A 13,799-nucleotide genomic window follows, 5' to 3' on the forward strand; every position below is an offset into this window, starting at 1 on the left:
GGGTCCAGTTGACCCATAACATAATGACAGAATTTTAACATATACAAGAGTTCAAAGGAAACAGTCTTGGATTTAGCATTTCCCAGTAACCTCTTCCTTGAAAGATGGAACATCTTGAAGCTGTTGAACACACTGAGTCATAGGCTAAAATTTCAGCTACTCAAGAAACAAACAGAGTCAAAACATCAGTTCAGATGGGATCTACAGCGAGTTTAAGCTGTCTGAAATCGGGCCAGTCGTTTTGCCCTGTGGAAGTAAAATCTGACTCATCAGTTGGGATAATTCATCTCTGTGGGTCTGGCAGTGGTAGTTTGTTTTCTCTTCTCAGAGAGCTTTCTAAATTCACATCAATGATCCACTTGTAAAGAGATTAGAGGGATTTAATGAAATAGTCGTCAAATCCGCTTCCACTTTAACAGACGACGCAAGCTGATTAAATCGCCCTGTAGAACGATCATTAAATATTATGTTTTGTTAGCTGATTGATTGAAAATGAAATTTAAAGAACAGAGGAAACATCAAGATTAGATAGAAGTATGAGACAACCGTACATACTTGCCATAATTTTCCAACCTGCTCAAATCTGTTGATTCCAAAACATGCCCTGTTTATTTGTGTTCCCTTTGAGCTTCGTCTAAAAGATAAAGATTAGATAAACTATGGTTGTGTTTGGAATGGAAAGCTATGCTACAGTTCTGCTTACTGCAAACTGTACAGTAAATATTATATACAGCTATACAGTATTTATGTCACATTGCTACTATCTTGACATAAAATTTAGTATTTGCATTTATAATATATATATATATATACACTCACCTAAAGGATTATTAGGAACACCATACTAATACTGTGTTTGACCCCCTTTCGCCTTCAGAACTGCCTTAATTCTACGTGGCATTGATTCAACAAGGTGCTGAAAGCATTCTTTAGAAATGTTGGCCCATATTGATAGGATAGCATCTTGCAGTTGATGGAGATTTGTGGGATGCACATCCAGGGCACGAAGCTCCCGTTCCACCACATCCCAAAGATGCTCTATTGGGTTGAGATCTGGTGATTGTGGGGGCCATTTTAGTACAGTGAACTCATTGTCATGTTCAAGAAACAAATTTGAAATGATTCAAGCTTTGTGACATGGTGCATTATCCTGCTGGAAGTAGCCATCAGAGGATGGGTACATGGTGGTCATAAAGGGATGGACATGGTCAGAAACAATGCTCAGGTAGGCCGTGGCATTTAAACGATGCCCAATTGGCACTAAGGGGCCTAAAGTGTGCCAAGAAAACATCCCCCACACCATTACACCACCACCACCACCAACCTGCACAGTGGTAACAAGGCATGATGGATCCATGTTCTCATTCTGTTTACGCCAAATTCTGACTCTACCATCTACCATCTCAACAGAAATCGAGACTCATCAGACCAGGCAACATTTTTCCAGTCTTCAACTGTCCAATTTTGGTGAGCTCGTGCAAATTGTAGCCTATTTTTCCTTGTAGTGGAGATGAGTGGTACCCGGTGGGGTCTTCTGCTGTTGTAGCCCATCCGCCTCAAGGTTGTGCGTGTTGTGGCTTCACAAATGCTTTGCTGCATACCTCGGTTGTAACGAATGGTTATTTCAGTCAAAGTTGCTCTTCTATCAGCTTGAATCAGTCGGCCCATTCTCCTCTGACCTCTAGCATCAACAAGGCATTTTCGCCCACAGGACTGCCTCATACTGGATGTTTTTCCCTTTTCACACCATTCTTTGTAAACCCTAGAAATGGTTGTGCGTGAAAATCCCAGTAACTGAGCAGATTGTGAAATACTCAGACTGGCCCATCTGGCACCAACAACCATGCCACGCTCAAAATTGCTTAAATTACCTTTCTTTCCCATTCTGACATTCAGTTTGGAGTTCAGGAGATTGTCTTGACCAGGACCACACCCCTAAATGCATTGAAGCAACTGCCATGTGATTGGTTGATTAGATAATTGCATTAATGAGAAATTGAACAGGTGTTCCTAATAATCCTTTAGGTGAGTGTATATATATATATATATATATATATATATATATATATATATATATATATATATATATATATATATATATATATATATATATATATATATATATAGCCGCTCTGGAGTAAACCGTGATGTCATCATCCGGCTCAGTTCAGTTCATGTATAATAGTGTCAATGCAGGCAGATCAATATTATTGTTGAATATTAAATTAAATGTTAAATTTAATGTCCCCAACTAAGCAAGCCAAGCCAATGGCAACAAAGGTGGAAAAAGGCGACAGTGGCAAGGAACCAAAACTCCATCAGTTGGCAGAATGAAAAAAAAACCCCTCTAAATCCTAAAACTTCACAAGGAGCTCTTGCTCATCATTTACTGTAACTTATCCGCTCATGTTTGTACATAACCACCTGATCACCTTTCACCAGTTTGCACAGTTCAGCACTTCAGTTAGCACAATCAGCACTAAATGTCATTTCTCCTATGATTTTTGCGTAATAGTCAGCAAGGGTAAAGTATCAGATTTCAGAAATTCAACATCTCTTTTTAGTCCTGACTTAGAGCAAAGAGAAGAAAAATCCTCATCATGAAAGACTAGGGATGCCCCCGATCAAGTTTTTTTGTGCCCCTGACCCAGTCCGAGTCATTGAATATTAAGTATCTGCTGATACCGAGTCCTTATCCGATACTTCAATCAGCTAAAATCAATCCAATGTATACAGGGCTGTGTAGAGAGTTTATCAGGGACAGGGGCTCAAATGTAAAAAGGGGGCATCTATCACTAGAGCAATTCCAATATAGCAATTACTACAGTAATTATTTATAGACCTATATTGGACTGCGTGATAACGATAATGAATATGGGACTGCTGATAAGAACTTCTTGTATTTTATATATACAATAAGAAGAAGAATTGCAACAAAAAGAAAAATAAAGTGGAGATAAGGTTAAAAAGCATGAAGCTTGCGATGTCAAAACATAGATTATATACAGTATGCTAAACAAGGAAGTTTGAATGTGCGTGCGCGACGAAATAGAACAGATCTCTGCTGCGTCCCAATTCAGAAGCTGCATCCTTCAAAGGGCGCATTCAAGGCCGATCGCGTCACCACTGCACGGCGAAGGCTGTCTCAATTCGAAGGCTCCTTCAAATGCGCCCTCTAAATGCGTCCTTCATTTTCTGTGAAATTTAGGATACAACAGATGGATTCTTCATGGCCTTGCCTTTCCCAGAATTCATTGCGCATCAGTGACAACAGGATTTTCAGAGAATTTTCCTAGTTACACTTTTAAACGCAAGAATTGGTTTTCAACTTACTCACTTATCTAATGTAAAAATAAAAAAAAACCTTTAAAGCAGTTCAAATGTTGTCTAATATCTTACTAAGATGCGATTATATATAGTTTATAGTTTTTATTATATACAGAAATGGACCATGGTGAACATATTTAGACAGTTTGTGAACCCTGTTTTGTTTTCAGACAGTTTAATATAGTCTAGTACAAACCTTACTGTCACTCATCAAAGGCAGGTGACAAGAACAGTCCTCCATAGACTAGACTGTCCCATTTAACAACGCTCAGTCTGACCTCCGTAGCCTTCAAAGGCGGGGCCATTGAAGTCCGAGTCCTTCGAAGGATGCAGTCTTTGAATTGGAACACGCGCTGCGTCCCAATTCACCTACTTATACTACGCCCTAAAAGTATGTACTCTTTTTGTGAAGAAAAAGTAGTAGGCAAGCTTTGGGACATACTGCTTCGTCATCTTAACGGACAGATCTGTCGTGTGCATCCTGTCACCGTAAACTGCCCTGTCAATCATCTTGTCACAGTTAAAATCCTCCATTCAATCTAATTTAATTTCCTACCGTTTCGGAGAGAAATGTAGTTGCACGTTCATCTGCCAGTCGTGGGTCTTTCATGTGGAGACTCTCCTTGTGTGTTTGCAATTTGAATTTAAAAGTTAATGGTTAAACGTATCTTTACAAAAGTTCACAATGCTGCTGCAGATGCAATATAATGTAGACAACATTGAATAAATACATTTTCGTCAGGTTAGATACTGATAATTAATCACTCAAACCCCTTTATCTAAACCTCTCTACATAACTGCCGGACTCGCGTTTCTCCATGTCTGTAGTTTTTTAACACTTTTCACTCATGGTTGTAGTTCTACCGAATCCTTGTCCGACGCGCAATGGGTTGTGTGCAATATTAGCCGTTAGAGTGCGCATCGATCTGCACTTCGGATTCTGACCGGAAATAGTAGACTATCCGAGTATCTTTGGAACACTCATTTCAACATACTACGATTTGGAATGTACTAATTCTATTTTCGAATACTATTTAGGACGTATAGAATGCGACTTGGGACACACCAACAGTCTACATTCACAAACGCAAATTTGAGCTTCTTCTTTTCCTTTTAATGGCGGTTGACAAACCCACTTGAAGGTGCATACCGCCACCTACTGCACGACACCTGTGTGGCAGCTAAGGTATAACAAAGGATCAAGCTTAGTAGAGCTGATACCGTTCAGTTAAAAATACCCCCGATACCGATCCTTGAGATCGGCTTGGAATATCCCTATTAAAGACCCATCAAATTATTTGAAGAATATATATTTTTTTTCTGCATTGACTTAGCCTGGATGCCAGCCAAACTTAGCCCCGCCCACAACATTTGAGGTCGGGAAGTTCGGTCTGGATTTCATCCGTTGTGGAGCAACTATGCTCGAACCAGAGCTGTTCGGACCAATCAAAATGTCAGGGCGGGCTTTATGCGATGATGGACAGATGATCAACAGTAACATAATCATCCACGTCACCAAAGAGCGCTTGGGTTGAATTCATTTACAACAAAGATGGCTGCCGCTGGAGAATTGAGATGTCGACATTTGTCGATTGGAAAGATGAATGAAGAACATACTTCACTTACTCCGTTGCTCTGATTGGTTGTAGGTCTATCCAATTGAGTGCAGACGCATTTTATTTCCTGGTTCAGTTGAAACACTCCCCATAAACACAGCCCAATGGAGCAGTATCAGACTCATATTCTGACTAGAATCTGAGTATGACGACGTCAGGCTAGCATTGACTTAATTCATCTTAAAAATTAAGGAGGTATCAGAAGTATGAGCATTGTTACAAGACTATTGCCAGTCGGTGGCAAGTTGTATTTCAAATTTAGGAGAAGGGGACAATTCCACTAATAGGCCTATGTCTTTCTGTCTTTCTGTGTTTAGCACCGGTGTCGGTACATATAATGCATATTGTTTTAGCAGAAAAGCACATAATTTGAAGACTGAATTTAGCAAAGCTAGATTTGGTGCAGGATGCTGCCTGCTGGCTTTAAGAGCATGATTGTAGGTTGTCAGATGCAGTCAGAGGTTGTGGGAGTGAGTGAAGGAGTAGAACAGTAGCATGTTATCTTTAGCTAAGCATTGATTGTGCATCTGCAAACAAGACTGCCTGGAATGCTCAGCAGGCATTCTCCCATACTCCCTCCACTTCCAAAAATATGGGCTTGTTTTTTTTTGTCTTCTTGTACCCTCTGTTAGAGTTTCAGTTAACCCTTTAGACCTTTTTTTTGAATGGTGAATGTATCCTTCCGGAGCTCCTTTGAGGGATTCGAGATTGGTTAGCCCTATGTCACACAGGTGTCTCTCATTAGCTTTCGTTCCACTGGCCTCGCTCCGCACCCATGGCTGTCGGCCCCAAACCTGCTCCACCCAACAGTGAATTATAATTGGTCCATGTAATATAATTACACTGCATCCTTATGCATTGCTTTCTGCCAGGACTTTTACAGGCTTTTCCCAAATCACGGAAGTGACCTCGGCGTCCGGGTTAGTGGTAGCATAAGCCATCAGGCAAGTGTTATTTAAATAAACTCCTGATGTACTTATAAACTTGAGTACAGAACCTATTTGTAATATTGTAGAAGTTTGGTACCATTCTGGGCATTATTAGTGGGGTAATTTACGAGATACATCATAGGATCCATTAGCGCCTGCACTAAACCATTCGGCTGATATCTCTAAATAAGCTCTAACTTTAATAATGTTCGACCAAGGGAAAAAAAGCTTCTGGGGGGGTGTTTGGCTCAAGGTCATGGTGCAAAGGGCCCTAGGTTGATTTTACTCCGAACCATCCCTTTAAGGTTAGGGCTTTGTTAAAAACACTAAGCCTAAGTATAAGCAACAGTAACAATGATGCTTGACTTAGCACACAGATAAAATGTTTGCAAAATGTCATTCTAGCTTTTCTGAAATTCTCCCCTTAATAAGGATACCATCATTTCTATTCCAGCATCTGGAATTATCCTTAGGCTACAAGCTGACAGCTGTACATACCAAAACACATAAGTGCACACACAGACTCGGATATGGACACCCTGAAAAAAAACAATCACATTTTATTTTAAATACACACAAACAATCAATTGTATTCTTCTTCTTTTTTCCGATTGCACAAAAACACGAGTTTGTAGTCGATTCTTTCAGCAGATATGTTTCCATCCAGGCATAGCTTGATGATATGAGCAGCCTTTTCTCTTTCTCACCAAACTTTTATCTTCCTGTTGCCAGAAGGGGAATGGTGTTGAAATCTCAAGAGTGAAAAGGGAGGCTCTAATCTGACTCAGAATGGTATCAACCATATAACTGTGGCCACTGCAGGCAATGATTGAACTTTAATTTATTTTTTATTTATTTTCTGACAACCAAAAGTCTGGTGCATATACACACAAACTAATAAGCTATTGTTCAGTTATTAATATTTATAACATTCATAAAAAAAAAACTAAAAAAAAACAGACAGACAGAACCAAGGGATATTTTTTGTCCGGTTTTTCAGCAGTAGTCATGTATTATAATATTGCAGCTGTTATAATGTAACAACATAACAGCTGAATGAACAGAGCTATAAAACAAGGCTGTGTCTGAAACCTAAAAATACAGACAGTATACATAGAAAGGCATCAATGCATCTGTAAATCTGTACATTAAATGTTTGTGTATACAGTAAATGTATCCTTAGCTGCCTATTGTCACAAGAGCGACCGAGGACCACATCGCCACGGAGCCCGAGCAGCGCGCGCCTGACCCGGTGTGTGAGCCGGCCGAGACATCCATTGCCGAGGGAGTGCTGGTGGACGTCGAGGTTTCGGAAGTGAGCCCCCCCCAGAAGATGGACCTGTCGGGAGCCATCTTCTCCTGGGCATGAGGAGCCCGAGCCCCCGCCTGCAGCCTCAGTGTGCTACGCTCTGCCTCGACCTGTCGCCCTGGCTCCCGAACCTGCGCTCCTTCCACCCTCGACCTCTGCGTGGACCATCGGCCATTCGGTCTCGCTCGGCACGTCGGCTCCACCGAGGTCAGACATCGCTTCACCTCTGCTACGGACTTGCGGACCGTCCGCTGCTCTCTGGTCCTCCACCCCTTCTGCTACTGCTTGCTCTGCTACCGCCGCCTGCAGCCTCAGTGTGCTACGCTCTGCCTCGACCTGTCGCCCTGGCTCCCGAACCTGCGCTCCTTCCACCCTCGACCTCTGCGTGGACCATCGGCCATTCGGTCTCGCTCGGCACGTCGGCTCCACCGAGGTCAGACATCGCTTCACATCTGCTACGGACTTGCGGACCGTCCGCTGCTCTCTGGTCCTCCACCCCTTCTGCTACTGCTTGCTCCGCCCTACCTCAGGCTCCACCTCCGCCCTTAGTCACTTCAATTCGCCCTCAGACCTCCGGATCTCCACCTCGCTCTCGGGAGGTTGTCGCTGCGGCTCCGTCGCGGCCTCCAAGATCTTCACAATCTCTCCACTACCTCGGCTCATCGGCTACACGATGGGCTCCATCCTCGCCGCTGTCGTCTCCGGTCAGACACATGGCGGCCCTCATCAGTATTCCTCCATGGCTCCTCCCTCCGTCAATGCCGCCATGTGGCACCACTCTGGCTGTGGCCTGGATGAACAGCCATCATCCCCTGCTCAAGGCCACCCCTTGGCTCACTCCACCTTCATCACCACCAGGGACTTTGTTGTTCATCCTCCTCCCGGTTGTCCGTCCAACCCCAGAACCATCATCTGCCTGTCTGTGCCATCCCTTCACCAGCCCCTCATCCTCCTCATCTGCCTGTCTGTGCCATCCCTTCGCCAGCCCCTCATCCTCTTCATCTGCCTGTCTGTGCCATTCCTTTGCCAGCCCCCTTAACCATCCCTTCGCCATCCCCTCATCCTCTTCATCTTCTCTAATGGGAGGGGGCGTTCTGTCACATTCACGTTAGTTTGGACTCGTTATGTTTTGTCATCATCTGCCTACATCACTCATTTGTTGTCACAGACACCAATCACGTTCAGCTGTGCACTCATCAGTCACCATCATTAACACCGGTATATGTGTTCAGTTTTGTTTCAGTCCAGTGTCCAGTATTGTCTATGTTCAGTGTGTGTTGCTATCCGTTTGCCTTCCTGTTAGATCTTTAGAGAATAAACCTTTTGAATTGAATCGTATACGTCTTCCTCATCTGTCTGCCAGCAACCACCCGTGACACCTATGATATACCACAATCATATACATGTTTTTTGGTGGATAGTGGAAAAATAAAAAATGGTATTTGATGGAATAGTTGAAGGAAGTAAATTCATTCATAAATGTCCGTTTTCTATATCTGTTTTCTACCTACATTTCTGCAAAACTACTTACACATGCAATTACACACATATACAGTTCACTGCAGTTTCCAGCTGAAATAAACACTAGAGACAGTAAAACGGCAACAACTTTTTTAGTTTTTTCACACAAATTATGATTACAAGGGCAGATTATCGATTCATTTCATGTGGTTCCTTGCACAATTCTATGTTATGACCTCAAGTAGGGTTTAGTGAAGGTGGTACATTATTTTCAAACGTGATATATTAACTAGTGTTGTCAACTTGATTAATCGCGATTAATTGCATATAATATAAAAGTTTGTAAAAAGTATGTTATATATATATATATATATATATATATATATATATATACTCCAAAAAATGGGTCAAATATGGACAAACCCTGCCTTTGGGTTGAATTTATTAATAAAAATTTTAACCCAATGGTTGGGATGTCCATATTTGACCCAAATTTGGGTTAAAAGAACCCAGACCTAAAACTGGATCAGGTGTATAAAAAGACATGCAAATAATTGGAACTCAAGTAGGGAATAACATGGAGGACATCTTCATGTAAACATCAGAAAGCTGTGGTCCTCTTTAGTCTGAGCATCTGAGGTGTGTGGCTTACTCATGTGGCTCTTTGGGGCCTTTCATTATCTGCATAATCTGAACATTTCAAAGCACCACAGGGCAAGACATCCCATCAGATTCAGCACATAGAGATGAAGATAGAGCTGTTTAGCCACAATGTCAAGCTTCATGTTTGGTGTAAAACAACCACTGACCAGAAGAACCCCATACCAGCTGATGAAAGCATTATGGGTGTGTTTTACTGCCTTGCAGATTAGCTGGCCATATCAGAGCACTTGAAGAAAATGTAAGAGGATGTTCATCCACAAGCTGAACCATAGAACCATAGAACCAAAGAATGTGTTAACCCAAAACACACAAGCAATAAGTAGGTAAAACTAGAAGCTATGAAGAATCAAAGAAATATTAAAGTGCCCCTATTATGCTATTTTAAAGGTTCCTAATTTTGTTTTGGAGGTCTCCTACAATAGATTTACATGCATTCAAGGTAAAAACAAACTTACATTTTCTCATAACATACATTGCAGCATCAGTCTCAGCGTTTCTCAGTGTTCTCGGTTTGATAAAGGATTCAGGCTCTCTAAACCCCTCCTTTCTGAGAGCCTTCTCTGCTCTGATTGGTCAGATGGCCCAGACTGTTGTGATTGGTCTACCACTTATAGTGTGGGTCGGAAACGAAACGCCCATTTCCATATCAGAATTTCAGCTCCGGAGTCTTCCTCAGCACTTTTAAACACATTGATACAAACAGTAACAACGCTGTTGTTTTTACCATAACAATTTGAGTCCTCATCCTTTGGAAGTGCATGTCGACATGCAAACCAAACTCTTCTAGGCCTCAGCTACAGCTACATTGTGTGAGGGCGGGCCAACATAGACGTTGTTCGTGGGCAGCCAGTGAAGACCATAGGCTGGCATTATGCAAATTTGTTTCAAACCTATGTAGGTTTGTGCGTTGAATTATTGATGCATGGAATTATTGATGCCTTGTTTCAGGCAATTCAGAATTGGTTCTTTCTTTTGGGAGACAATAACTCTACAATAGTTTACAATAACTTTGCAGACATTTTATATTCACAATCAGCTATATTACTACATGAAAGGTAATATCTGGGAAAGCATTATAGTGACACTTTAACCTAACAGAAATGGTGGCACTTGAAGTGGGTAGTACATTCAGAAAGCCCCTGAATATCACACATTTGAAGGAAGAATGGACTGAAACATTTGCATGATGATGCCGGAGAGTTACAAAATACAATTAAAAGAAATGTTTCCTCCCAAAGGGAAATCACATTTAAATCTCCTTAATACCTCAGTATATTGCTTAGGTCTCCTGCTTCTCAGATGTTTTTCCTTAGAAAAAGACCTCAGTAATCTCACGTGTGCCTTTTCTATAGTTCTCAACAATGAGCAGGTCTCAAACTGAGAATTCAATTAAGGCCCAATTCTATTTTATACCTCTTCACCTACCCCTTACCCTTGCCCCTTGAAACAGAGTGGCAAGGCGTAGGAGTGAAAATATTCCCGTAAGAAATGGGACACCACTACTACACCATTACACCTCATACATCGTCGCTAGCACCTACGTCACAGGAGATGCATAGCAGACGTAGGGTAAATGATAAGCCAATTCCCTGTCGCAATTACATTCACCAGTTATCAGACATGAAAATATGTTGTGGGACTATTGTTAGCGAACTTCAGCGATTTTTTTTTAGCGAAGTTTTATGAACACAAGATTGAATGTAACATAAAGCAAATGATTATTTGTCTTTAAAATACTTATTAATCCCAAAAATTCTTACATTTATGGGTCTCATTTTTCACTTGGGCAGCCATATTGCCTCTGTAGCCAGTGTATGCAGGGACATTTATCATACCGTAGGGAAAAGTGAAAGGGTAAGGGGTAGAATTGGGATTGGGCCTAAGTCTCCTGAGCTGTAGAGAGCAAACTTTGAGCAATAACATTTGCTTTTGGGAAGGAGGAAAAAACAGCTTGAAGATTTAGGCCTACTTCATTTCTGTTAATTAATGATTGCTAAAATATTTAATGATTATTTGATTTTTAATAATTGTATTTATTTGAGTAAATATAATTACCTTAATATTAATAATATATTAAATAATTTATTTTCATGGGGCATACTTGCAATTTTAGAAAATCTATAAGCCTTCTATAGATTATGTCTGTAAAGTATAACTTGAATTCAATGATTCATCATGGCCCAGGACAATAGTGTCAAAGCCTCATGCTGTATTTTATTTCATATTGCAGACGAAACTCCCAGTGCTGTTGTTGGGCAGATCAGCTGATCTGAGACCAGGCGAGTTTGTGGTCGCTATCGGCAGTCCGTTCTCCCTTCAGAACACAGTGACTACAGGCATAGTCAGCACCACCCAGAGAGGCGGCAAAGAGCTGGGTCTGCGTAACTCTGACATGGACTACATTCAGACAGATGCCATCATCAATGTGAGCTCAAACACTACATTTGATCATATATTACATAAACTGTCTTTGTTTGCTAAGTGGATCAGTGACATGATGCTCAGTTTTGTCTGTATCTGTTAATAAGAAAAATATTTTTTATTTAGACAATGACTTGAGTATTGCTGCATGCTGACAGCAGCATGTCTGTGTATCTATTGGCAGTAGCAAGTCTATACTTGCTCTACAGCATGTGTGGCATGATCTAGTTGATCTAGTCCACCAAAATCAAATACATTAACATTGCCATAACCATTAGCATGCCAAAACTACTTTGAGAGTTGTTATGATTGAAATATCTACTAGTTCAGCCATGTAACTCTAGAGGGCGCAGATAAGTCCTTTAAATGAAATCTCCAAGCAATCACTCTATTGTGACATGGCACAAGATGATTGGCCTCTGCTTATTCTGCAGTCAATGAGATCGCTTGCTCAACATTTAAATAGTCAGGTTCAATGTACACTGTAGGCTAGTCCTGCAGCGGGCTTTCAGAGTTCCTCTGAAATCCTCCACCTCCCCAGCTCCACCTGTCTAGATCTGCTATGCGATTTAGTATGTTGTAATGGAGCGGCTGCCTCCGCCTAATTATCAGTGCCACCCCATCCGCATTCACGACAGGAGTGGATGTGAAAGAGAGGAGGGGTGCGGAAACAACCAGGATTGGTGGCTGTTAAATGCAGAGTGTGTCTCTTCCCCCATGCATGCACACTGGTGTCCTTATGGGTCCAAAAGGGGATCATGGAGGGTTTCCCGCAACGCCATATGGACTGAGTCACCGGACCCATAGTCTCGCGTAGCCAGACCTTCACACTGACGGCAGGACTCCATAGTAGCGTTCATTGGCCAAGGACCTCCCAGACGCTGTCTAACTGACATGTAAAGCAACCAATCACAGTTCGTTTTGTTCTGCGTCATGTTTAGGGGCGTGAAAATGTAAAGTCGATGTCCAGGTGTTTCAGGTGTAGGCTACCGTTAAAGAAAGCGACACGCACATCTCCCAGAAATCCTGTAAAATTCAACCAATCAGATGATGACTTTGAAAATCCTTAAGTGTTCCAGTTAAGTGTGCCATATTCATCAGACGTTCAGCCAATGGTCTGTAGGCACGACGTCTGAGGCTGAGACTACCGGACTCGTGGTCCGTATGGAAAACACTCGTTTGCGCCGACTGGTTAGGATGCTGGTCCGCCATTCTCTCCATGTGCCGTGGCTTCAGGGAAGATGAGCTGCTGAGGAGAAGCACACATGCCAGACCCTTACCTGAATCCATCCTGACTGAACACTGCCCCTCCTTCATGATTCCCCGGCACAAGAAAGACACCAGATCCTCTGTTCATTTGGACACTTTTCCCTTTTATGTTTTATAGTAATACACAGTGTGTCTGTTTGTCTATTGGCAATAGCAAGTAGGCTACATACTTGATTTAAATATACATACATGACCCATTAGTGGCAAATAGCTCTTCACTATATAGAGAAAGAAAAAAAAAGAATCACACACATTTCATGAACCCAAACTCTTTCTGTGTTTCAGTATGGCAATTCAGGAGGGCCCCTGGTGAACCTGGTAAGATTTTTACTTTGTTATTATGTCTTCCCCATATGCAAATAATTAAACCAGCTTGAGTCTTATGTGATAGTGAATTAACAGGAGCGACAGAAAGCAGCCAGGACCAAGTTTACACAGTCGATAATGTGTATGGCAAGTCTTTATGAGTCTGGAAACATATGTTGTTGGCAGAAAGACTGTGTGTTGAGTCAGCCGTGAACACAAACACATGCGTGCATTCATAATGATCAATGTCGGAAGCATCACATTGTGACAGGAAGACATCTGTGCATGCAGATGTGCGGTGTGTTTGTGTGAGTTCACATTTACATTTGTGTCTTCACTCTTGTGTCTGTTGCTGTAGGATGGTGAAGTGATAGGAATCAACACGCTGAAGGTGACAGCAGGAATATCCTTTGCCATTCCTTCTGATAAGATCCGGCAGTTCCTGGCTGAGTCTCATGACAGACAGGCTAAAGGTCAGGAGCAAAATAATGGACTAAA

At 41.9% G+C, this 13,799-nt stretch overlaps 1 protein-coding gene across 1 annotated transcript in view; it reads left to right on the forward strand.

Moving 5' to 3' along the window:
• The window catches only part of htra1b (HtrA serine peptidase 1b), a 39,926-nt gene that overhangs the window by 23,548 nt on the left and 2,579 nt on the right, over positions 1 to 13,799 (forward strand). Inside the window, exons 4-6 of the mRNA XM_084135170.1 lie at positions 11,536 to 11,730; positions 13,281 to 13,313; positions 13,660 to 13,774. Of these exons, the coding sequence (XP_083991296.1) occupies positions 11,536 to 11,730; positions 13,281 to 13,313; positions 13,660 to 13,774 (343 nt within the window). The remainder of the gene's footprint in view (positions 1 to 11,535; positions 11,731 to 13,280; positions 13,314 to 13,659; positions 13,775 to 13,799) is intronic.

Source organism: Abramis brama (genome assembly GCF_963993115.1).
Source record: "Abramis brama genome assembly, chromosome: 14".
Taxonomy (NCBI): Eukaryota; Metazoa; Chordata; class Actinopteri; order Cypriniformes; family Leuciscidae; genus Abramis; species Abramis brama.